Consider the following 27,886-nt stretch of genomic DNA (forward strand, 5'->3'; position numbering starts at 1 on the left):
AAAATTCATGAAACGAAAATCTCCCCGTACATACCAGTCCTATTCCCCTTCCCAGCGGTCAGCAAAGCAAATAACCAAATCCTCTAGCACAAACGGACACTAAAAAAACATTTAGGTGAAAAATAAAAGAAACTCTGTGCCAACATTCGTGACTGAAACGTCTTTTCAGTTTAAGGAGTGATATTTCGAATCGTTACAGCAAAGATTTTGTACCCAAAATAAAACAAAAAGTAATCGAGAAAACTGTATTTCCGTACGGCAAAAAAATTTACATTCAGTCTCGCCTTAACTCGAAAAGTTGGGAATGAAGGTGGTTCCTTTGTATGGTAAGAGACTTAAAACTTCTATCCAAAAATATGAGATACCTAAGAATTGTCCTTTTTCCCTTCCCTTTCTCACGGTGATCGCATTCCATCGTGTTAAAAAATCTCCACTGATCACTGGAATTGTAGATCGAATAAAGGGGAAGTAGTGAGCAGCTATTTCCATTCAGCGAGTCAGAGCTGTCCCATACTTTCTGCAAATTGCAGGTATAATTTACGTCTGTTTCGTTTATTTCGTGGGCGATAGCTCAGGTATGGATAAATCTTCATCGGCAAAATGTCTTAAACATAACATAACATAACATAAACTTTATTTATACTCGAATTTTAGCGTAGCTAACAAGCTAATGACACTACATGAAAATAATATAGAAATATATAGAAGATATCACATGGCCGCGCGGAGACACGAAATCTCTCTTCGAGTGTCGAAAAACATTTCACGAGTGAGCGCAGCAAACGAGTGAAATATTTTTTCAACACGAGAAGAGAAATTTCGCATCTCCAAGCGGCCATGTAATGTTTATTCATTATATAAACACCAATGAAATACCAAACCATTTCATTTTAAAAGTTTTTTGGTGTGAAAGGCGCGATTATATTTTATACAGTGATGTTGTGAAAGGGGAGCCAAGACCCACAGGAAGAGGACGAAGAAGAAGCCGTGACGAAAAAGGCAATCAAGGAGTTGGAGATTTTCGTTTCACAAATATTTTGCAACTTTTTTTATTTATTTCCTTTTTTTCAATTACTTTACTTTATCACTTTTTTTCTATACCTTTTTTTACCCACGACATTTACCCACACCCACGCCCACACCCACGACCCACGACTTTTAGCTACACTCAAAGCAAAGCTTTCTGTAGTTCTGGCAACCTCGAGCAAGTTTTGCATTTCTGAGCAACGTTTGGGCAAAATATAGGCTTATGTCAAGTCAGAGAAAAGTGAGCAGTTTGATAGAAAATGCATATCAAGTACGACTAAACTGCGCCAGTATAAGCGCCCCTAATGACTCTGGCAGGGGGGATGGGGGATTTTGAAATGGAGCCAAGGCGACCTAGCTCTAATCATAACGTCTGCGCTTTAGCTGTGAGTTTGCCTTGGAGATAAATGTCGCCCATATTTTCGAGCAAATCTTTAAAGAAGATTGCAAGCCATATAGTTGCGTCCGTCTGGAACGCTCGAGCGGTGAAACCAATGATCGCGCCCCTCGCACCTTGAAAAAAAACCCCGCGATTTTTGAGAAAAGAAAAAAAAGAAAAAAGAAGAATGAAAGGCCGTTCGCACTAACTGAAAGCTATTATTTTTTGCATTGCTATTGAAAATCTGAAAAGGAACAGTTTTATACGCGTAGTCCTCGGGGCGGACCCAGGTGAATATATCACATACCCCATCGTTCCAGGTAAATAACCTTTACATAAGCGTAAGATGTAAGACTCACTTGCGGATACGCGTAAGCATAACGTGAGATACTCAGGCACAAAAAAATAACATTTGGCGCTACTAATGTTAGCTCCACCCAAAAATGAAGGGTATTAACGTGGGGTTGAAAAGTGACGATACTGAAGCTAGGCGATCTTCAGATCATCAGAATGACGACGTATCTGTAAACCATGTCTCATGGGGGGAAACGTCTGAGAACAGCAGATGTTGGCAGGCCCTTCTGCGTTGTAAGAAATCTCTATTCATTGCAACATACAACGCAAACACCTTAAGAGATGAAGACAGAGTTTTGGAACTTGAACAATGCACTCAACACCATGGCATAGAAATTCTTGGTGTGCAAGAACATCGTATCATCCATGATGACCCCATTGAGTTTAGAAAGGTCGGTTCCAGCTATTTAGTTACCTCCTCAGGCTGGAGAAATGAGGCACAAGCATCCCAAGGTGGAGTTGGACTTCTGCTAAGTCAGAAAGCAAGAAAAGCTCTGCTGAAAGCCAAGCGAATCAGCAAAAGAATCATGACGGCTGAATTTGATGGCAATCCAGTAGTTATATAATGATGCCATGTTACTCACTCACTTGGTACTTTTCCCCTGTCATTTTTCAATTATTTCCCTCATTCGACCCCAAATTTCAATGACGGAATTTAGACAAAGAAATTTTTGTACTTTTTTCAAAAAATTTCTGAGTTTATCTTCTGTCATTGTTCAATTAAATTCTGTCTTACGTCATAGACTTTTTTCTGGTTATTTTCTATCATTGACTTTTTTTTCTGATTAAATATGTCATTAGCTGATTAAGTACCGTTATCAACTAATTTCTGGTAAAACCTGTTTTACTAAGGTTGAAGTGGAAAAATAAAATGATTTAAAGAAATTAATATAATAAGATTATAAGGAGATATGACTCAAAAATCAGTTAACAGTTCTAATTCTTTTATAAGTGATAAAGAGTATAAGAGTTTATCTTTGGATGAATTAAAACAAATATTAAACAAGAAGAAACAAGTAATTAAGGATAATTATAAAGAATTAAGTGAAAAAGAAAAAATAATTCGTCATATTAGAAAAGTAGATAAACTCAATGAAAAAATAAAAAAAGGTGTTGATATAAAAAAAAGAATGGAAATCAAAAAAGAAAAACCCCACTAAAAATAAAAAGATAAAATCATTTGATGATTATTTTCAGGAATGTATAAAAAACAAAGAAATACCAAAAGATACCCCTCCTTATTTTCGTAAAGCTCTTGAGAGAGCTATTAAGGAGCATAATCAAGGACTTGTAAAAGAAAAATCAGCTTTAGATGAATTTGCTAAAAAACATATAATCAATGGAGAATCTAATGTTACTCCTTTACTGTTCTTTAAAAATAAATAACCTATTATTAAAGATTTTCTTAGAAATAATCGAAATATCAAAGTGAAGTTTGTTCTGGTTTGTATGATGGAAAAAAAGGAAACTAACGATAAATTAGTAATTGAAGTTCAGGATAAAGCATATTTTCATTCAAATACTTAAATACTTATACAAATACTTATATTAATCTTAAATCAACCGATGTAAAAAAATTACTTAATGAAGTTATTAGTGAAATCATTGAAAAGATTAGTATATATGAACTAAATGGTAGTGGGTGGTATTTTAAAGAAGTCATACATTTAGAAATTCATACTGTTAATTTTAGACCAATGAAAGGTTCTTCTTATATTCCTCTTCCAGATTGGATTATGAGAAAAAAAGCAATTGTTAGTATTCGAAATAAAGATTCTAAATGTTTTTTATGGTCTGTACTTCGATATCTCCATCCAAGAGAAAAGAATGATTGTCGTTTGACAGATTTAAAACAATATGAGCATGAGCTTAATATTCCTAAGGGATTTACTTTTCCAGTTAAAATCAGAGACATTACCAAATTTGAAACTCTTAATCCAGATTTACCAGGTATAAATGCATTTTCAAACTAACAGAAGCAACACAAAGTATTTATAATGATTTTTATCGTAGACCAAAACCTCTTATACTAACAAAAGACTAACAAAAATCATTTGATAAAGCAATGATTTGTCATATATGTAACAAAGATTTATTTGAAGACAAAGTTAGAGATCATTGTCATTTTACAGGTCAGTATCGTGGTGCTGCTCATAACAGTTGTAATCTTAAGTGTAGGAAACCTTTAGTTTTACCAGTTATATTTCATAATCTTCAAGGGTATGACGCTCATTTGTTTGTAAAACAACTCGCAACTTTACCAGGTGAGTTAAATTGCATTCCTTCAACGGAAGAAAAATACATATCCTTTTCTAAAAAGATTAAAGTTGATGAGTATAGGTCTAAAAAAAACGATGAAATGGTTTCATTGTATTTTGAAATTCGTTTCATAGACTCATTTAAGTTTCTTCAAACATCACTTGCTAATCTTGTTTCAAATTTACAACCAGATGATTTTTATAATACAAAACGAGAATTTAAGAAAAATGTAGATCTACTTACTCGTAAGGGAGTTTATCCTTATGATTATGTTTCATCACTTGAAAAACTATCCGAAACACAATTACCACCAAAAGAAGAATTTTATTCGAAACTAAACGACGAAGAAATAAGTGATGATGATTACCAACACGCAAGTAATGTATGGGATACTTTTAAATGTAAATCATTAAGAGATTATCATGATCTTTACCTAAAGACTGATGTTTTACTTTTGGCAGACGTATTTGAAAACTCTAGAAAAACTTGTCTAAAACATTACAAGTTAGATCCAGCTCATTATTACACATCCCCTGGTTTAGCTTGGGATGCATGTCTCAAAGAAACTGGACAGGAATTACAATTACTAAATGATTATGATATGTTAATGATGATAGAAAAAGGTATTCGTTGTGGTATTACTCATATGTCAAAAAGATACGCAGAAGCGAATAACAAATATATGAAATCTTACAATCCTGATGAGGAGTCCACATTTATTCAATATCTCGATGCAAATAACCTTTATGGTTGGGCAATGTCTCAATCACTTCCAACACATGGATTTAAATGGATGAGAAACCTAACAAAAGAGACATTAATGAAAATCCTAGAAAAAGTAAATCATAGTATGTCGAATCGTGGAAGAAAAGGATATATATTTGAAGTTGATTTGGAATATCCTTCATTCTTATGGGAAAAACATAATGACTATCCTTTAGCACCTGAAAAGTTGATTGTTAATGGCGTTGAAAAACTAATTTGCCATTTTAAACCAAGAAAAAATTATGTTGTACATTATCGAAATTTAAGGCAGTATCTTGAGATGGGAATGAGAATAACTGCGGTTCATAGAGGAATATCTTTTTACCAAAGACCTTGGATGGAACAATATATACGCAAAAACACTGAACTTCGAAAAACAGCAGCTAACAGTTTTGAGAAAGACTTTTTTAAACTTATGAATAATTCAGTGTTTGGAAAAACAATAGAAAATATAAGGAAAAGACAAAATATAGAACTCGTTGATAATCGTAAGAAAGCTGCTAAACTAACAAGTCGTCCAAACTTTGATAGGGCTACGATATTTGATAAAAATCTTATAACAGTTCATATGAAAAAAACCGAAATTTATTTTGACAAACCAGTATATGTCGGTCAAGCAATTCTAGATTTGTCAAAAACATTAATGTTTGATTTTCATTATAATTACATCAGAAAGAAATACAAAAATAAAGCCGAATTATTGTTTACAGATACAGACTCATTAATGTACCAAATTTACACAGATGATTTTTACAAAGATATATCCCATGACATAAAAAACAAGTTTGACACATCTGATTACCCCCCCCCCCCCCCCCCCCAAATAATCCATCTGGAATACTGACAGGAGTTAACAAAAAAGTAATTGGAATGTTTAAAGATGAAGTAGCAGGAAAACAAATAACTTGTTTTGTTGGATTACGGCCAAACCTTTACAGTTTTAGAATAGAAGAGGATAAAGAGGTGCGAAAATGTAAAGGAATAAAAAAAAATGTTGTGAAAAAGAAATTATATTTTGATGACTATGTTCAATGTTTATTTTCAGGTAAAAAAGAAATGAGAAAGATGAATATAATAAGAAGTGAAAATCATGATATATATTCGAAAGAAGTTAACGAAGTAGCTCTAAGTAATGAAGATGACAAGCGTGAAGTCCTCTTGGGTAAGGTAAAAACGATAGCTTTAAGATAATAAGATAGTTATTTAATGAAATAATAAATGTCATATACAGAAGACCAAATAAAGAATTATCTAGAAATATTACATAATTATACTAGTAAACCCATTGAGGAATCAAATTTGAAAGCTAAATGTAGTAATTGTGAAAACAGTACATCTTTTACAATTGATTACGGTTATAAAATTTGTGATGAATGTGGAGTAGCAAACGGACATGTATTAGGATTTTACGATATTAAAGATTGTGATAGATTATATTATCGAAAAAAGAGTGTATATCAGCGTAAGTATCACTATGAGAAAAAGGTTAATCAAGTTTCTAAAAGAATAAATCTAACCGATGAACAAAAATACGAACTTTACAGTAAGTTAATGAAAATAGATAATTACATCATGGGAATACTAAACAAGCAATACTGTAGAAAGAGAATGATAAGTATTTTTTATTTGATCAAAAAACTTTTGGCTGAGATGGGTTGTGAAAAGTACAAACTAATTTATCTTAAAATTTCACCAAAAACTTTAGAAAATTATAAAAATTGGTGGGATAGTTATAAATCACTCAAAATCGGCTAGATTTCAATATTAAATTAATATTGAAATCTTACTATTGATTACTTAGTCCGAACTTTTTGCTATACCTACTAGAAAATCTATCTGCTATAGGTGTTTGATCGATTATCATTTCATCTACCAACTTCATGCGATCAACAAACTCTTGTTTATCCCACTCATCTCCTCGAAGAGCTGCACGCAGTTCAACAAGTACTTTTTCATAAGTAGTGAATGCAATTCTTGTCATCTCAATTTTTATAATTATTTTTCTTTCCTATTCCTGTCACAATAACTCCAGCTCCATTTATTACTCCGAGAACAACAGGGTTTAGGGTTATTCCTCCAGCAATAGTTCCAATCGCAACCAAGCATATTCCAGAGATTGTAAAAACATCGTCAAGAAATTTATAACTCTTATACGATTTCTTAAAACACCAGTATTTCTTGTGGTAGTGTCTATAAAAGTCTTTTAGGGTTTTAACCTCTGATTCTGAAAGAGATTTATCTATGTGATTGAATTCAAAGATATCCTTCATTTTATTCTTTTGTGTATATTACCTCTCCCTTGGCTAAACCTATGGTTTCCCTTTCTATACTATATAACTTCCATTTAACTTTTCTTGAAGCATTACTTTATGATATTGCTCAGAGTCGGTGTCGTAAAAGTTTGGAGAAAACATTATTTTATCTATTATACCATCTTGCGTCATAAACACAAACTCTTGATCATTTCTGTAACGAACTACTGGTAAGCTTAATATTGAGTTGTAGTTACTTATTTTAACTTTTGTAATATTTTGGTTACTATCTTCTATCATCCATATAACAATTTTTTTCCCACTAAATTCACTTAGCATAGGTATTTCGCTATTTGTATTATTAACAGTTAAAGTTACTTTGTTGTTTGTTTTATTGTAGTATATATTTACTAACCTTCCACCATTTAAATCTTCTTTTGTTAGTCTAAAATCTCTATTTCTCCAATGATAAAAAATAACACAAAAAGTATATTTTTGTAAACCAACAGTAGGAGAAAAACTAACTTTATAATTTTTAATATTTAAACCTTCTTTTCTTATATCATCTATGGTTCTATTAGGTATACCAATATCTCTTGTAGTATTACCAGTAATAGATTTTAAATAATTAAAAACAACACCAGATGAAGTTTTACTTAATTTGTAATTATTTGCATCAGTAAAATCAAAAACTTCTTCGAAATATTTTCTGTACAAATTATTTACAGTGTAAGGAGCTAATTCCTTTACCATTGCAACTGTTGCAACACTATTATCACTGTTTCGGTCAAGTTTAATATTTTTAATTGCTTTTTGATTTGCATTTATATCAACGTTGTACACTACTTCTGTTGGTTTGATATCAAATGCGGTGTGATAGTCGTAAACTTTATCTGGGTCGATATTGCTAAATGTACCCACAATTCCATAAGCAATGATGTAAACTCCTGAAAACAGTGACGGATACGTAGAGATATTATATCCACCCCGAAGAATATCAACCAAAATGTGAATAAAGAACTTATTCCCAGATGACAACTTCCGGAAATTAATTATTATTCTGTGGTAGTACATAACTTTTGTTAGCTTATTTAAATCAGTATACCTATGGGATAGTTTTTTTACAATTACATTTCCAATTGATAATCCTTTTGAAGTTCCTTTGTCAACACTTATTTGTGTATTATTCCAAAGATTATAATCAGTGTTGAGTATTTCCAAACACAACGTGTATTCGGTATTTGCAGTTAGTCTGTAAAAATTAATTCCCATCTTATAAATATATTTTTGTATAAATCCATGCAAGAATTTCTTTACTATAGTCGCGTAAATTACTTTGTGATTATAGTCGTGAAAGTTTCCTTTGTTTGGTGCTAAATCTCCTATTTTTGTTATAACAAAACTATTCCCTCCATCCGTTTCATCAGTCCATTGAGCCCCACTTGACATGAGGTAACTAAACTCATCTTTATAATGGCTTGGTTGAACTGCAGTATGATGAACTAGATTGTCGACATAACCTTTGGTTACTGCTTCATTGTCTTGGGTTGGTACACCCGGATTCTCTATTTTATTACCGCCAAGGTTGACATCAGCTTTTACAACCCCACTTATTACAATTTTAGGTGTGTTGATTTCTATTCTCTTAAGTGGTTTGGTTATTGCTTTTGGCAGATCAGTGAATAGCCGACAAGTGATAGCTGTGTGATTTGAATTGTTATGGGTTCTTAGTTTTACTCCAGCTGACATATTATAATTCCAAGACTTGTAAATATTTAATGACCAAGTGCCAGTTCGATTTCCACTTACCCAAAAGTTAGAATTGGAATGAGAGTTATCTCTGGGAATAAACCACAGAAAGTCAACGTTTATATTTCGCGAACCAAATTGAAATTCTATTTTGTTAATGTATGTGTTAGCAGTTGGTGCCCACCCTACAAGAGGTTGACCAGGTGCTGATGTTGTAAAAACAAAATCATCAAATGATGAACCTGAGATATATTGTAGATACAAAGTCGTGGGCGCAGCTGGATCTGTTATAGTAAACACACCACTTGTTCCATCTCCAGAATGATGATCAAACATTTCTATTTGTTTACGAACCCATCCGCGATTAGCAGCTTGTTGATCTGTGGTGGGGTCACTGAGGTTAACTATTTTATTGTTGTTAAGATTTAAGTTTCCAGTCATAGCGATGGTACCATCTTTTTCCAAGTAATCACTTAAATCTGGGGCCCCTGTGTTATCATCCACATACTTTTTGGTTGCTGCATCTGTGTTTGACACTGGAGTTGCGAGATCAACTATTTTTTTGTTTCCAAGATTTAGGTTATTAGTCATTACTACACTTCCATCTTTTTTTATAAAAGAACTAGTATCGGGTATTGAGTCATCCACATACTTTTTGTTTGTTGCATCTGTGGAGTCTGTTGGTGGTCTAAGGTTAATTATTTTTTTATTATCCATATTAAGATTTCCTTTCATTGAGTAAGATCCATCTCTGTCAAGAAATGTGTTGTCTACGTAATATTTTGTTGCTGGATCTTTAGAATCCTGTGGTGTGATAAGATTTGTAATTCGGTATCTATCATTCATATTAATGTTTGAATCAACTGTTAGCTGTGATGTTGTGGATGATCCACTAGAAGTATCATCAACATACTTCTTTGTGGCGGCATCATTATTATCACTAGGTGCACCAACATTTGTGAGTCTTTTTTTATTAATATCATAATTACCATTTGCGGTTAGACTAAATCCAACTCCTGGAGCACCCTGAATTCCTTTAGCAAAAGGATGATCAAAAGATTGTTCATTAAATATTCCCATTTTTTTTATTATTAGCTTAGATTACTAGTAAAGTTTTTAGCAATAATTTTTCTTGGTTTATCAACGTATAGAAATGAAAAGGGTTTTATTGTTGCCACCCTATATATCTCTTTGTCAACTCCTAATTCAGATGATATTCTGTTTGCTTCCCTTGAAGATGGAAATTCATACAGACAATAGTGAGAACAATTTAGCCGTATATCCTTTGGTGTTTTATAAAACGATTGACTGAGGTACACCACCGAACAATTCTTATGTCGTCCTTGAATGAAATAATCAATCACTTGTCTCTGGTTTTTATCACAAACGTAGTCATCAAAAATCACAAGTTTTTGGTTGTCTTTCTGTAACCGGGGTTATTTCGTCGTTACTCACATGAAGTATTTCATATCCCAATTTACTACTCAAATCCCTCATTTTTTTAATTAACTTTTGATACTTATCTTGTTCTAGATTACGCGCGTAAAGATAAATCTCATCGTAATACAACAGTGGTTTGATTAACATGTGGTACAACAGATTAGTCTTACCACTTCCAGATTAACATTCGAAACGTATCCGCCGGCATAAAAGGAAATAACTGTTTATATTTTTTATCAAGGTCATCGGTACTATCATAGTTTGGAATTTCCATTTATCTAATGATTAAATAATTTGCGTAGCAGCAGGGGGGTTTTGGGCGGATGCAATCCCCCCATTCCATTTATCTAATATGTACATAAAATAAAAATGGATATAGAAGAATACAAAAAACTTGCAGAAAATAAAATTGAAGCTGATGCTTTGACTCGACAGGTGAGAGATGTAATAAAAATAACAAAATGGCAAAAACAAGATATGAGAGAGGGTTTTAAAAAGACGTTTAAACCACTTATTAAATCTCAAGATAGCATTAAAAAAAGTATTGATGAGCAGCAAGACGCAACTATAGCACAACTTAAAAAAAATCAACTTGCTCTTACTCAAGGACTTAATCAAAACAGACTTGCTATAACTGAAGGATTTGATAAACTTGACGAAGTAAAAAAATGGGATTTGGCTCAATTACTTGGTTTTGAGGCGATTGAAGAGTCTAAAGAAGACAAAGAAGACGAAGAAGTTTTACCCTCTACATCAGAGGAAGGACCAAAAATAGCAAAATTTACACCTGAAGACCTCGATAGAAATTTAATGAATAAAGAAGCACAAGATATACTCAAAGTTAATGAATACCACAAACTCCCTTCTGAGTATTTTGAAGAGGATGTTTCTACTATTGATAAAGTAATCGAAGATGTTAACGAAGATTTAGAAGATACTAGTAAAGCAATAAAAAATACTGCAATTTTTGTACGTGACCCAAACGGCTATGCTATAGCTAAACCAATAAGTAAAAATCCACGTGAAAACACAATAAATTTTATAAAAAAATATAATGTATTAAGCATATTTGCATCAAATTTAAGTAAACTTAAGTATTACAAAGAAAAATCTGGCTCTGGAATGATTTACTTTAACAACCCACATCAACTCCTAAACAGACTTGAATTACTTGGTGGTTCAATTCTTGCTGGGAATAATGGTGTTATAAATGAGTTTTCTCAAATCGCACATCTTCTCAACCAAATGAAAGTAATCTCAAAAAAACAACTGAATGATTTACTAAAAAATTATATACCAATAAGATAAAAAATGGAAGAACGAGCTATCCACATTTCTTCAATAAATAGGGAAAAAAGAGGAACAAGCAGACCTGGTGATTTTACTATCAAATTTAATCCTTCTTTGAAACTCGACCCCGAAAAGAAACATCAACTTGCTCTTGATCGGTTGTCCATGACTTATTCTTGGTACAACATTAGAAGTGATTATGGAAACAATAAAATAAAATACACTCACGATGGAACCAACTGGCAAACAATTACTTTTGTAGATGGAATGTATTCCTACTCCGATATCAATGATTACATTCATCAATATATGTCTCAAAAGTCTCACCACTCAACAGATTCAAGTGGAAAAAAGACTTATTCAATGAATCTAACTTTTATACTATCTACCTATCGAGTGTTAGTATCACTTGATGGTGATTAACAAGTTGATTTGAGAGGAACAGATTTTGGAGACCTGATTGGATTTGAAAAGAAACTTATTACAAAAACAGAGTATGGATCAAAACTACCAAATATCACAAATTCGATTGATGTGTTAAATATCAACACAAGTGCGATAACTGATAGCATTGTAAATGGAATAAATACAAATACTCTTGCTGTAATACCAACTGATAATCTCACAAGGTCTTATCCATTTACTTTCGAACCTAAAAGACCATTGTATTGCCCTTTATCATCATTTTACATTGATGAAATGAGAGTCTATGTAACAGACTCACTTGGAAGACCTGTAAATTTTAATGGTATTGATTGGTTTATGACATTAATACTTCACTCGATGTAATGGGGGGTTGCATCCCCCCAAAACCCCCCTGCTGCTACGCTAATAATCATTTTGTATAACTATTAATATAAAATGATGCGACAATCAGAGTTTAAAATGAGATTAGACCCTGAATTGGGTAGATATACAAGACAACATATTTATGGAGAAGGAATGATGGATGTGTTTAAATCAGTTGGTAAAAAAATATTTGGAAAGACAATGTAAAAAGCTGCTAAAAGAGGTACTAAAAAAGCGATGACAGCAGCTGCAACAAAAACTGGTGAACATGTAGGCAAAAAAGCTGGTGATAAGATAGTGCAATTGTTATCAAACGGCGGGGTTGCGCCCCCCCGAAACCCTCCTGCAAAAAAAGTTACTTTTAATAAAAATGTCGAAACAATAAGTCAACAAGAGATAGATCAAATGATGAATAAACTTCTTAGTGGAGGTTCAACACGTAAGAGAAAATTATATAATTATTAAAATAAAATGAAGTCTTTTAGAAATCCAAAATATTTAGATAGATATGAGGATGTTGTTTATGACCTGGAACAGGCTCTAGATACAGCCCCAGCAAATAACGCTCACCAAAATAAAACAGGCCTTAGATTTATCGCTGATAATACAGGAGAATCCACTCCTTTTGATTGGTATAACGCCCGATTATCAATGGATTTTAAAGTAAATAAGTTGGCAGATGGGGGAAACATTGCGATTGCAGACCATAACGGAATTGTAAGTGGTAGTAACTCATTTATAGAAAAATTAAGTATCCTAGCAAATGGTCGAGAAGTTTATAGTTGTAACTACGCAAATCATGTTGTAAATATTAAAAATCTTCTTGAGTATAATCCTTCATATGCTGAGAGTGTTGCTACAAACGAATTTTATTTTCTTGATTCATCAACAGCTGCAGAGGAAAGACCTGCTCAAGCAACTTATAATAAAGGCTTTCATTTAAGAAAATTACTATTAGGTGTATCAGCCACAGTAAACTGTGAAATTCCTCTTAATAGATATTCTTTCTTTGAAGCATTGGAAGACAAATTACTTCCAAGTACAAAAATTGAGCTCAATATCGAAATTGAAAAAGATGCAAATTTAATTTTTCAAGGTGCTGATGATTGTAGAGTTATTATAGCAAGACTACAACTTTTTATTCCAAAACGTACGTTTAATCCAGAAGGAGAAAAGTTGTACATGGAAAATTATCTTAAACCTTACAAATGGACACATTTGAATGAAGTAGTTGAAAGATCAAATAATACACAGCAACAGACAGGACATTTTAGAATTACAAATGCTATTTCAAAGCCAAGGCATGTATTTGTTTTTGGAATTGATACGGCAAGAATTGATGAACAAACGGCGAATCCATTTTTGTACGATACTTTTAATCTACCAAATAATGCTAATATATCAAGATGTTACCTGGAAGTTGCAAATGGAAACGAATACCCAGATATTCACTTTAAACCTTCTACAGATATGTCAAGAGTTTTTAGAAATGTAATGTCATACGTCTATGCAAATAATGATTATCAAGGTGGAACATTACTTAATAGAAAAAATTTCAAAACTTTATTTCCTTTTGTTTACTTTGACCTGACAAAACAAAAAATGGATATCAAAGACGGTGTTACAAAACTAGCATTTCATTACGAATTAACAGCTAATCCAAACGCTGATTATAATATTTACGCATTAGTCTTACATGAAAGAATAGCAGAAATATCACAACTATTGCTTCGTGCATAAGGGAACCTACGGTTCCCCTATAACCCCTCCCTTAGCTACACCGCATATGATTACACAGAATTTTACACAAGCTGTTAAATTTACACAACATTTTACACAAGCTGTTAGCTAGCTGTTAAAGTTACACAACATTTTACACATTTGTAGAAAATTCTGTGTAATCATTTGATTGGTTGAAAAAATCACACGATAATCTCGTGATAAAAAACAATAACCTTCTAGAAGGTTCTAATAACAATGCAATTTTCTATTATTAGATTCGAAGATAAAATCTAATTATATTACACCTAGAACATTCAAACTAATTAAAAAATCTTAACCACCAACCGGGTAAAAATACGATAAACATATACCAAAGAAGAAAAGATTAAGTGATGTGATTAAATTTAATATAAATATTATAATAAAAAATGACTACTTATATAGAATATGGAGTAACACTTACAGATGGACAAAAGTCAAAACTGGCTTCTCCTATAATAAATCAATCACCACTAACTCTTCGATTAAAACATTCTCATCTTCGAGGTTCTGATGAGTTAATGTTAACAAAAAGACAAATTGATAAAATAAAAAAATCTATTGCAAATGGTACCGGATCGGATATAAAGATAAGTAAAACTCAAATTAGAAATTCTGTGAAACATGGAGGAAACTTATTTTCATCACTCGCTTCTCTCGGAGCAAAAGTTCTTCCTTACGCAATAAAAGGAATTTCAAAAGCTGTTCCCGCATTAGCAACTGGTGCTGCAGCCGCACTCGGAGAAATTGGATTAAATAAAATATTTGGAAAAGGAATCACAATTCCCCCACAGTTTTTCCCAATGCTACCACCTCTCGTAAGAGAATTTACCAAATCACAAATAAATCAAATCAACAAAGCTTATCAAACAGGAGGACAACTGGTTATTAAACCAACTCGTAAACAGATAGAAGGTGGATTTTTAGGTACTCTTGCTTCTATTGGTATTCCAATGGCAATTAGTTTAGTATCTAAGATGTTTGGTGGGGGACTTCAGGTTGATAGACGTGGGTCATCTAATATATCAAACGTCTACGTTCCACATCCTCCTCCTCCCACACATGGAGAGGGTTATCCTTATCGCTCACCACCCTTTATTGGAACATGGGAAAACCCTATAGGAATGGGAGTTAAAAAAAAAATTCCAAAGGCAAGGGTCTACTATTAGGAAAAAACAGCCCATTCAACTCAATTCTCGACACCATTTTGTAGTGGGGGAACCTACGGTTCCCCCTACACCCCCCTCCCTTTACCATTCTCGGCACCATTTTGTAATTAAACCTCTATCCAACTTTGACCTCATGAAATGGTTAAAAAGACTTGGTATTAAAAATTTCAGAGGAATATATAGTCGTGATGGTCTACCAAAAAAGATTAGAAAAGAATGTGGAATAATTAATCTAGATGATATAACAGGGCCTGGAACACACTGGGTTTGTTATAGAAATATAGATTCGGTAGTCGAATATTTCGATCCTTTTGGTTTGATAATGCCAAACGAAGCATTAGAGTATTTTAATACTTCTGGAAAACGTATTGTTTATTCGATAGATGAAATACAAAATCGCAGTACTGTTCTCTGTGGATATTGGTGTTTATATTATTTATTCGAGCGACAACAAGGTACTAGTTTTCTAGATGTAATACATAACCCTCATTTTGATAATGACAACAGCGATTTTATAAAGTCATACTTTGGAGGATAAAAATAATATTTAATAAATATTATTTTAATAATCTTCATCATCATCCTCATCATCATCATCATCATCCGGCGCATTTTTTAGTAATTTAATTCTTTCAACTTTTGTATTAAGATCTTTAACAATATCAACTATATCATTAAATTTTGAGTAAATGTCAATAAGACGATAAAGTTTCTTCTTTTTATCACTATCTATTTTCAACCAAGAATACTCCTCATCTCTGATTTTTTCCCACATCTCACATTCACCAGCCATTAGCACTCTAGAAAGATCGTCGTTTTTCTTTCTAAGAGAATCAAACTCATTATTTATTTTTCTCCTTACTTCTTTCTCAAAATCCTTGAGTGTTTTAACATCCATCTTTTTTTCTATCTCAGAAAAGAATTTGGCTTCCATTTATTATATGAATAGATAGTTTCCTTTTACAACTTTGTTAAGCGTATTTGATTTCTCACTTATTTCCATAAGCAACTCAAATATTTTTATAAATTTAGTATCGTTTTCCAATCTAGAATGATCTACATATTCATAACTCAAGTTTAAAAAATTATATATCTTTTGAAGTTCACTTTTTACAAAATTAGATCTGGTAGACATACTTCTTAGTCGTATTTTATCTAAACATTATATTAAATGAAAGAATCTTATTGCATTAAAGATAAAAGAGTAACTCCTTGCACAGAGCCAAGTGGTTACCAATCTGATAAACGTGGACGCACTCAATTCTTCTGTCATTGTGCAGTTTGTGGAATTAAAAAAGTTAGATACGTGAAAACTGGAACAGCTTCTCAAACTGGAAGTGGAAAAAGAAAAACTAAAAAGAAGTCAAAAAACTAGTAAGCCCGTCTGAAGGGGCGGGCGTCTTCGATACTGTTGTTGGTACAGCAGTTGATGGTTTTGTTCATTACGGTTTACCTTGGATGGGTAAAAAAGCAGTTGAAATGGGACGATATGGAGCAAGTGAGTTAATGAGAAATAAAAATCTTCAAAAGAAAGCTGTAAATTATGGAATTAATAAACTCACTCCATTTATTCAAGATTCTGTTGGATCAGCAATGGACCAGTTATCAACAAAAGTAAGACCAAAAAAAAAATATCAAACTGATAGACCAGAATTGGATGGAAGAGGAATAGATATTCACAAGCAGATTGGTAAATTGCCAAAACCAAAAGGAGGATGGACCTTGCCAGGACATAAATATACCGGTCCTTATAATGATCTTGAGAACCAAGTAATATATGATCCGAAAACCGGAGAAATATTAGAAATTTACGATCAACCAACCGGACCAACCGATGCCGTTGCCATGCAACATGATGTTGATTATAGTGTTTGTGGTGATGACCGAAAGTGTAAAAATAAAGCTGATAAAAAGATGGTAAAATCGTTGGATGCTATTCCTTGGAAAGAAAGACAATGGGGACATACTTTAGCTAAAACAATAATTAATACTAAACAAAAACTTGGTCTTGGCATTCAAAAAAACGCGAGTCGGCGTTGAGTAGTGATTGGTCTCAACAATTAGCCGACGAACTTCACAAACCAATCACAAGAAACTTTCAAAAGAGATCAGTAGTCTCAAACGGAATTGATGATATCTGGGCTGCTGACTTAGTTGAAATGCAAAAGTTTAGTAAGTGGAATAAAGGAATTAAATATCTGCTGATGGTTATTGATGTGTTTAGCAAATATGGATGGATTAGAGGTTTGAAAGATAAAAAAACCGAAACTGTTAGTAAAGCATTCGATGACATATTTAAATCAAGTAAACGTAAACCAAAGATGCTATGGACTGATAAAGGTTCCGAATTTATAAGCAAACATTTTAAAGATTTTCTAAAAAGAAAGGGTATTAAGTTGTATCACACTGAAAACGAGGAGAAATCTAGTGTTGTTGAGAGATGGAATAAAACAATGAAAAACAGAATGTGGAAGATGTTTACTGTGAATAACAAAACTGTTTACTGGGATAAGATGGATAAACTAGTTGATGATTACAATAACGCTAGACATTCTAGTATAAAAATGACTCCTGTTGAAGCAAGTAAAAAGAAAAATGAAAGTAAAGTTTGGTCTAATTTGTATGGCGAATCTATTTACTTGAAACCTGGTAAATCAAAGTTTGCAATTGGTGATCGTGTTAGAATTTCTAAGTATAAGAGAAAGGTATTTGATAAAGGCTACACACCAAACTGGACAGAAGAAATATTCGTAATTGATAAAGTTTTACCTACAAAACCTGTTACGTATAGAATTGTTGATCTGATGGGAGAAGAAATTAAGGGTTCTTTCTACAACCAAGAATTACAAAAAACAAAACAACAAACATTTAGAATAGAAAAGATTATCAGACGAGATAATAAGAAAAAAATGGCATTAGTAAAATGGAGTGGATATCCTGATAAATTTAACTCATGGGTTAGTTCTAAGGATTTGGTTGATTTTTAATACGAAATTCGTATTAAAAATAGTTATTTACTCGTTTTCTTCATCAGAGATAACTAAGTCTTCGAATACTTGATCATTTATTTCTTCGATATCGCTTTGCTCTTCATCTTCCTCTTCAATTTTTAGTAAAGGCTCTCTAGGTTTGAGTGATTTAACATAGCACTCATGTACTTTTATTTGTAAAGTTGTCACAGTTTTACTTATGAAGATTCCTTCAATTATCAATGCCAATTTAACATTACAGTACTGATCAATATATTTAAAAGGATTTAAATCCTTACCTCCCTTTCCCTTAAACAAAGATAAAATTTTCTTTGATTTTTCCGAGTAAATAAGTTTTGCATAAAAAACTGGTGCAGATGAGGGATCGATTCTTGTTTTCTTCTTTCCTTTTTTATCAGTATATTCTTCCTGTTTGTGATAAAACGCAGAAGTTAGAGTTGAAGCTAAATCCGCTCCGTATTCATTCTCTAAATGTTGTTGAGATAGAGTTGTTATGTTATTAATAACATCAAAAAATTCTTTTTCTTTCTTACTTGGTTCGCTATCTTTAGCCCAAAGACATACTGGAATACTATAACCTACTAACGTTTTTGTTTCTTGATTTTTCTTTTCACTAACACCAAAGCTAAAAAGAAATGGGGTTTCGATTACAAGCGGTCCTTTCTTTCCATTCGAATATTTGATTTCAATTGGAATACGTTTGTATTTGATCTTGCTATCTTTGACTTTAAATTATTTGGCTTCTTTAAAGATAATATTGTCTTGGGTAAGATTTTCGTAACTTGACAACTGCATTTTGATTATAATTATTTAATCTTTAAACATTTTTTTCTAAAAATTCAAATTTGTATCTATCCCCATCTTTTTTGGAAATCACTGTTTTATAATATTTTACTTTTCTACAAATATTAGAAATAATTGAAGAGGAAATATCTAATTCGAGAGAAGCAGAAGTAATACTTTCATATTTTTTTTGTTCGTTATTTTTGATATTAAATGATAATATAGGTTTGCTATTTCCTTTTCTAATATTTTCCACCAAAGTTAGTAATTGTAAATTTTCAATTTTATTATTTGTTCTAACAGAATCAATATGATCAATAACAAATCCTTCTGGAATAACACCTCTTACACATTCCCATTCAAACCTGTGTATATAGTAATTCTTTGGTTTAATCAATTTTTTATCATTAACTTTAAACTGATAGTATCCCATATCAGTCAAATTTTTTTTTAAAATTCTTCCAGTTTTTACATTTAAAATTTCACCGTCTTTTGAAGCGGCATAATTAGTAAAAATAGGATGAATATAATATTTCTTTCCGTCAATTGAAACTTTTTTGCGCGTCATTTTTAAAAATTCTTTTAATTCTTAAACCAATTTACTACCAAAGAAGTTTTGTTGACCAATAGTTAGCCGATTCTGGATTATTATGAGTTAATTCTCCTTGTTTAATCTTAATCTTTGTAGCTCGAGCAAGATATTTATCTCTTCTATCTTTGTCTTTGTGAGTAAGATAATCCGCATATTTTGTCGATCCAAAATGAACTTTTTTTCCACTTGGAAGAGTGACCATGTATTTGTTATTTTTTCGTGTTGAATAATCAAGTGATTCAGCACCGAGTTTTTTAGCATTTCTGGTTAGTTTTTTAAACTCTTTTCCACTAACAAGATACTTATCGTTTGGTACATAATCTGGGTCCACATCTTGTCTATAACCATCATCAACTATAAAATCCAAATCCTCTTTTGTAGGAGTAGTTTCTCTTGATTCCATTTTTATTATTTGTTTATACTAATCCTAATTCTTTTTCAAACTTTTGTTCCCTTCTATATATTTTTTCTTTCTTTCTCTCTACATCCAACCACAAATTCACAACCTTCATCTTTTAAAAACTTTATTATCTCTTCCATTTAATATTATAATCATATTAAAAAAACTCATAAAAAAAATGTTATGAGTTTAAATATAACAATTAAAATCAAAATCAAAATCATAATAATCAATACATTTCAAATATTCATAATCTTCGTAATTTATTTTAAACTTACTACAAAACAATTCAAAATCATGATAAATATTTTCAAAACCAGGAAAAGGATTAACAAAATTTTGATAATATCTTCTGCGATAATTAATAATTCTTATAAAATCATTTAAAATTTTTTTAAACTCAACTAAGTTTAAAATATCATCACTTTTAATCTCAAAATTTCTTAAATCTTTAAAATTACTTGTATTTATTTCATAATAAAATTTTTCAATTAATTTTTTTATTTCATCGACTTTTGGATTATTAAATAAACCACAAGTTGCTTCTTTGATATTATCAATAAAATATTTTATTTTATCATTGACACGTAAAACAAATAAATATTCTTTCTTAAAATCCTTTGCGTAATCTGGAATAACCTTGCTAATCGTTGTGTTTTATTATTATATTAATTTCTTTAAATCATTTTATTTTTCCACTTCAACCTTAGTAAAACAGGTTTTACCAGAAATTAGTTGATAACGGTACTTAATCAGCTAATGACATATTTAATCAGAAAAAAAAGTCAATGATAGAAAATAACCAGAAAAAAGTCCTTGACGTAAGACAGAATTTAATTGAACAATGACAGAAGATAAACTCAGAAATTTTTTGAAAAAAGTACAAAAATTTCTTTGTCTAAATTCCGTCATTGAAATTTGGGGTCGAATGAGGGAAATAATTGAAAAATGACAGGGGAAAAGTACCAAGTGAGTGAGTAACATGGCATCATTATATAACTACTCAATCCTAAGACTACTGTGATTGTTGTTTACGCACCTACTAACTGTGCGGATGAAGTTGAAGTCGAGGAATTTTATAACGACCTGAGAGATACCCTGCAGGATGTCCCAGCACATAATTTTCTTGCTTGTATTGGAGATTTCAATGCAAGACTAGGGCCGGATGAAGTTCCATTCACATATCATGATGTAACTAACAGAAATGGAAAGTACCTCGTAGAATTATTATCTGAGTACAGTCTAATAGCAGCTAACACTCAGTTTAGGAAACGACCAGGAAAATTGTGCACCTTCATGAGTAGCACAGGATCGCTGCGGCAACTCGATTACATATTAGTGCGCCGAAAGTGGAGGAACAGCGTCCAGAATGCTGAAGCTTACAACACCTTCAGCACAGTGGGATCTGACCATCGGGTAGTTTGTGCTAAAATCAAGCTTAGTCTTAGAATATCTAAAGCAGCCAAGAAGATGAAATATGACTGGAAGCAGTTTTCCACTGACCCAGACCTACAGTGGAAATACACAGTCGCTGTCAAGAATAGATACCACGTATTGAGTGATGAAGCTAATGGGGTTAAGTATGAAAAGTTTGTTGATGCCAACAGACAAGCTATGGAAGAATGCCTGCCTAAGAAAACAAAAGCTAGGAAATCCCTCCGATCATCAAACGCACAAGTGGTATCAGCCCGCCAGGAAGCACAGGCGGCGCAGAGTCTGTACGAATGCACCAACACCGAGGAAGATAAAGAAGCTCGGTCTCAAGCCCTGAGTAATCTGTATAAAGTATATGATCAAGTGAGGGAAGTGGAATTAGAGGCACAAATACGAACCATCGAAGCCTCTCATGAAGCCCAGAAATATGGTGAGGCATGGAAGGCAGTTAATGAGATTACTGGAAGGAAAAGCTAAAGAAGATCAAGTAGAGGGATCAAGCCCTGAGGAACGAGTGATCACATGGTTCACCCACTTTAAGAAACTCCTGGGTAATCCTCCAGAGGTAGAAGATCTGGACGAAGAAATACCAAACATCTTTGAGGACTTTGATATCAATGACGGCCTGTTCACTATAGAAGAGCTCAAGAAAGTGAAATCTTCATTAAAAATCGGGAAAGCAGCTGGCCCGGATGCAATACCACCTGAAGTATTCAAGTTATGTGACTTTGACAACATATGTCTAGACTTCTGCAATCAAGCTCTGATAAAAAATGACAAACCTGATCTGTGGTCCTATATGAACATCATCCCTGTACCTAAATCTGGGGACTTGTCAAAGACCGATAACTACAGGGGTATCAGCCTGATTTGCATCATAGCCAAGATGTATAATCGCCTGATTTTAAACCGAATCAGGAGTGTAATTGACATCCGACTCAGAGTGAACCAGAACAGTTACCGGCCCAAAAGATCTACAGTGGCCCAAATATTAACACTCAGAAGAATAATCGAGGGAGTTAAAGCAAATAACATTGAAGCTGTCATGACTTTTATTGACTTCAAGAAGGCATTCGACTCAATTCATCGGGGTAAAATGATGCGTATTCTTAAAGCCTACTGGATTCCACCTAACCTGTTGCAAGCTATAGAGATGATGTATACGAATACAAAGGCCAAAGTGGTTTCTCCAGATGGAGAAACAGAGATGTTCGACATCACAACCGGTGTACTGCAGGGCGACACATTAGCTCCTTTCCTGTTTATAATCGTGCTTGACTATGCTATGAGTAAAGCTATGGCTGGGAAAGAAGAAGAGTTGGGATTTACCATCACCCCTCGAAGATCAAGAAGACACCCTAAAGTAGTTCTTGCTGACTTGGACTTCGCAGACGACATAGCACTACTGTCGGATGAAATAGCTCAAGCTCAGGAATTACTGCTAACAGTTGAAAAAGATTGCAAGAAAGTTGGCCTGGTACTGAATGCTAAGAAAACAAAATCAGTTGCTTATAACATTGATGATCGAACACCATTACATACATTTGATGGTACTTATCTGGAATGGAAGGATGACTTCAAATATTTAGGGTCATGGGTTGATAACTCAGAAAAAGACATCAGCATAAGGAAAGCGCAGGCTTGGAGAGCTTTGAATTTTTGACGAAAATATGGAAGTCCAATATGAGTAAAGATTTGAAAATCAGATTCTTCATAGCCACCATCAAATCAATCTTACTTTATGGGTGCGAGAGCTGGGCTCTGTCAAAAGCACAAGAAAAGTCGTTGGATGGAACATGCACTAGGATGCTGCGAAAAGCTTTAAACATCCACTGGAGCAGCCACATACCAAACCAACAACTGTACGGAGATCTACCAGCAGTCAGCAACAAAATCGCTTCTCGTAGGCTACAACTTGCGGGACACTGTTATCGCCATCCAGAGCTAAGTACCCAGAAATTAGTCCTATGGGAGCCCACACATGGCCATCGCGGGAGAGGAAGACCGAATACTACCTATATTGACACTCTTAAGAGGGATACTGGTGCATTTGAAGCAAGTGAGACTGCTGCACTGATGGCTGATAAGAGGCTGTGGAAAGATCTAGTGGTTGCCCGCCTTCGGGCGTCCAAGTGAGTGACGTGAGTGAAAAGTGAGATATGCGTATATCTTCGGATAATTGATAGAAGTTATTTCCAGTCCACTAACTTTCTCATAAATGTTTCGAAAGTATTTGTTCTCTTAGAAAATCCAGGATTCGAAATTCCTTGATAGTTTTATACATACGCTAATTATGAGATTCCTTTTCTTCTTTCTTAACGATAAGTTAAATCGGTCAAGGAAAAACAGGTTTCAGTAAGTTAAAATACGTTTTTGAAGTCGCCATGTTTGGTTTCACCGCTCGAGCGTTCCTGACGGGTCCAAAAATGCGGGCTTGCCATCTTCTTTAAAGAGTTGCTCGAAACTGTGGGCAAAATTTATTGCCAAGGGAAACGCACAACTAAAACGCAGGCAGTATGCCTAGAGCTAGGTCCTCTTTGCTCGATTTCCGAGTTTCCCCTCCCCTCCCGGCCTCCCCCTCCCGCCAGAGTCATTAGGGGCGCTTTTCCGGGCGCTGTTCAGTCGTACTTGACATTTTCTATCAAACTGCTCCCTTTTTTGGCTTGACATGTGCCATAACCTATATTTTGGCAAAACGTTGCTCAGAAATGCAAAACCCGTTCGAGTTTGCCAGAACTACAGAAAATTTTGCTTTAAACACAAGAGGTGCTCTCTGAGTTATGCAGGTTTTCTAGCTCCGACATGTTTTGCGTGTCTTCACCCCACCCCGAAACGTGCTGCGGCCCCTTAGGGTGTGGAGGGAAGGGACGGATGACATTTCAGACTACGACTTAATGCTTTTTCCCCCTCAATATTATTTTTCTGAGAATACAGGTAAGGAACTCATAATCATATTTCTAAACCAACGTTATGAAAACAAGAGACTACAGAAGAACCTCGATATTTAACGAAGGGCCAAAGGACTGACATAATTTCAGAGGCACCCTACAACGGTTTCCTTGTAAATTCATTGAAAACACTTTTCAATGGTGTACCCAGAGTACTTTTAGATTTCTAGAAATGCATTCTAAGCGGCGTTGTAAAATTTGTTCCTGTTCGGTCATTCCTCGCGAAGCGAGGCGCGGAGCGCCGAGCGAAGTGAGTTTATAATATCGTCGCGCGCGAAGGGCGCGCAATGTGTGAACCGCGCGTGGGTCCTAGCGAGCTGCAAAGTCGCAGTTTTCATCTTTACTTGTATATATCCGATGGTGTCCGCCATGACGTCATACAGTAGTTGACGTCACGGCGCATTTTTGTTTCTAGGCAACATTCGGCTGAAAGCAATTTCAAATTCCCATCAATGACCAAAGCACTCATGAAGAGCTGTGTTTTTATCGCCTGCAAAACAATGTTTACTATCGGTGAATCTCAAGCCATTTCTCATGCAAACAGAACAGCAAACACAAGAACGCCGAATTGTCAATCCTCGCAGGGGAAGATTTGACACCGAAAAATCCTCTGGAGCGAAGAACGCCGACTTGAAATTCAACGGCGCAAGCAACAAAGATGGATGGAGATGGTAGCAACAAACAGCGGAGCAGAGAGAACATCACTCAACGAATTTTAAATGCTTAAGTTCTTTAAGAGCAAATGGAAGCGATTTTGGATAATTAGCCTTATAAACATATGAGCGAACATCGCGGTAACAAAACACGTTTTGCTCGCAGACGAGTTTGTACCGTATCGTCCGAGACTGTTGGGCTTCCATTCTCTACATGTAAATGCGATGAAATGCATTTACGTTGGGTTTTCACTGTCGAAACTGCAGTCGTTCTTCTGAAAAATATCTTTGAATTCACGTTAATAAGGCTTGAAGCTTTTAATAATAGGGACCTTTAGCATCAGGTTTTTCGTGGGAAACGGCAAACCGCAAACCGCAAAATGTCACGTGACCAAGGCCTTGCGGTCACGTTTGCAGTTTGCAGTTCACGTTTGCACCGCAGGAAGGGCTTCCAGCGGTAAGTGATTTACGGCAAGGTTTTTTGCCACAAAAAATTGTACAGCCTCGCGTTTAAAGGTATGAACTAGCTTTTTGTATCCGTTTGCGATGTGTTTGTCGGATTTTTGATCTCGAATCAATGAATTATTGCTGAGTTTTGGGCGATTAAAGTGATGCACTTCGACTTGATGAAAACAACATGGCGACCCTAAACAATGAACGCGTAGTTCAAATCAATTTTATATTCCTTTCTGCCGTACTAACAAAGGAAAGTATTCTGATCCAATCCAGAGTTAAATTTTTTTTCTATATTGTTTCTGAATTCATAACTTAACCCAGTCCTTGTTTGGTTCCTATTTTTAACGTATCACTCCGCGAATATCATTTTATTTTGCTTATTTCTTTTAGACTGGGGAGCCCAGGCTTCATAAAGCCTTCTGGTTTCCTCTGGGCTCCCTTGCAGCCTTACAACTCCTATATGTATTCTTGTATTGTACTGTATTTTGGCTAAATAAACGTGAACTGAACTGAACTGAACTGAACGCCTTGCTAAAGTTTGAAATCTCGGCAACGCGAAACTGCAAACGCGTAACTGCGGTTTGCCGTCTGCGGTTTGCGGTTTACCTGATGCTAAAGGTCTCTAATAATAAAATTTCCCTAAAATTGTTTGCGTGTTCCACGTGGCCTAGTGGTAAAGCCTAGGCCCAGTACGTCCAAGGTCCCGAGTTCGATTCCACACATAATTTTTTTTCTCTTCGCTTCTTTTTTTTTTTATTTTTTTTTCTTTTAGTTTTCAATTCAGGTATAACAGTTTTGTTATGTTTCCATATATAGCTTACATTTTTTAGATTTACAAATTTTCTTCTCGGCTTACTTGCCGTTCCCCCGAAGTCCTTCGCGAGGTCCTGCGATTTTAATTACGTATATCTAGTTATAATTCTTGAATGACCGATATTCAAATTTCCTTGGTGGAAGTTTTGGAACGCCATCACGCAGAAAAACAGGCTGTGATCGCTCAGAGTTGTATGAATTATGCCAGACTAAACAATCTTGTGTTCTCTACTCGTAAAGATCAGATCAATAAGGGTCTTTGAGTGTGCCGTAATTCTTGTTGGTTCATTTATAAAAAAGTTGGTTCATGTCATTTACAACGGCAAACGACTTCAGCAATCTGCTTGCGGAACTCTTCCCGAGTTGGTCGTTGTTAAAGTCACCCATTAGTACTAACCCGTTCCTATCAAGGTCAATCTTTGCAGAGGAATTGCTTAGAGATTCCAAAAAGTTGGCTTCTTTCACGTTTGGGGGTTTGTATGTAGCAGCAATCAAAAGCGGTTTACACTTTGGCCTGTTCATTTCAATCCATAACAACTCCTCATTATTTGCTGCTAGTTCATTCTTCACAGTGAAGGGAATATTATCTCGTATGTAAAGCAAAACTCCACCTCCGTTTAATTTTGCCGATCCATTGCGGTCTTTTCGAACTACCGAGTACCCTGGTATAGTGACTTCACAGTCAGATATCTTCAGAGAAAGCCAGGTATCACTTAGTGCAAGCACATCAAAGATGTTAGTTGACATCAATTTTCGAACACCATCCAATTTGTTTACAAGTCTATTGACATTTAGGTGGGCGATCTTGAGTCCTCTTAAAAGACGAACTTTAGGAGCGTCCATGGAATCGTTTGGCGCTGTAGTTTTTGGGTCGTGAAAAACATTCGTAGGAGAAAAAGGTCCGAGAAATAAGCAGTGCGTACAGGACCAATTTGTGGCCAAGTCGCTAACATCAAGATATTCACGATGATTCACGTTTATGCATTTCTCATGAAATCAACGATCACTTTCATCGCGTTGCACGGCTCTTTGATTTTCCGGCAACCTTTAGCACACAAAGCACATGGATCTGTTTTTGGGCCTGGATTTAAACTTACATCACCCGCAAGAACCACCAGGAATTTAAGATTTGGTTGATTTCAAGATTTTAGTTTTTTAAAATCCTCAATTAAAGATTTTTGCTGACTACAAGGTTTTAGCTTTCCAAAATCCTGAATTCAAGATTTTGGCTGACTGCACGATTTTAGTCTTTAAAAATCCTGATTTCAAGATTTTGGCTGACCTTAAGATTTTAGGTCTTCAAAATAATGAATTAGACATTTTGGCTGACTTCAAGATTTTAGCATTCCAAAACCCTGATTTCAAGATTTTGGCTAACATTAAGATTTTAGCCCTCCAAAATCCTAAATTCAACATTTCGGCTGCCTTCAAGATTTTTGCTTTCCAAAATTCTGAATGCAAGATTTTGGCTTATTTTAAGACTTGAGCATTAAAAAATCCTGATTTTGGCTGTCTTTAACATTTTTTATTTCAAACTAATGGATTCAAGTTTTTACTGAGTTGAAGATTTTAACTTTCCAACAT

General features: G+C 34.2%; 2 protein-coding genes across 2 annotated transcripts; both read left to right on the plus strand.

The window, feature by feature from the left end:
• The first annotated feature begins 1,848 nt into the window (after positions 1-1,848).
• LOC140934420 (uncharacterized) lies at positions 1,849-23,095 on the plus strand. The gene is made up of 3 exons (XM_073384048.1): positions 1,849-2,316; positions 21,013-21,862; positions 21,996-23,095. The coding sequence occupies exons 1-3, from the start codon at positions 1,849-1,851 to the stop codon at positions 23,093-23,095; spliced, it is 2,418 nt and encodes an 805-aa protein (XP_073240149.1).
• A 20-nt stretch (positions 23,096-23,115) lies between these two features.
• LOC140934421 (uncharacterized) lies at positions 23,116-23,568 on the plus strand. Its single transcript, XM_073384049.1, has one exon. It carries the CDS (start codon positions 23,116-23,118, stop codon positions 23,566-23,568), a length of 453 nt encoding a protein of 150 aa, XP_073240150.1.
• The last annotated feature ends 4,318 nt before the right edge of the window (positions 23,569-27,886 follow it).

The sequence above is a fragment of the Porites lutea genome, chromosome 4, assembly GCF_958299795.1.
Source record: "Porites lutea chromosome 4, jaPorLute2.1, whole genome shotgun sequence".
NCBI classification, from domain to species: domain Eukaryota; kingdom Metazoa; phylum Cnidaria; class Anthozoa; order Scleractinia; family Poritidae; genus Porites; species Porites lutea.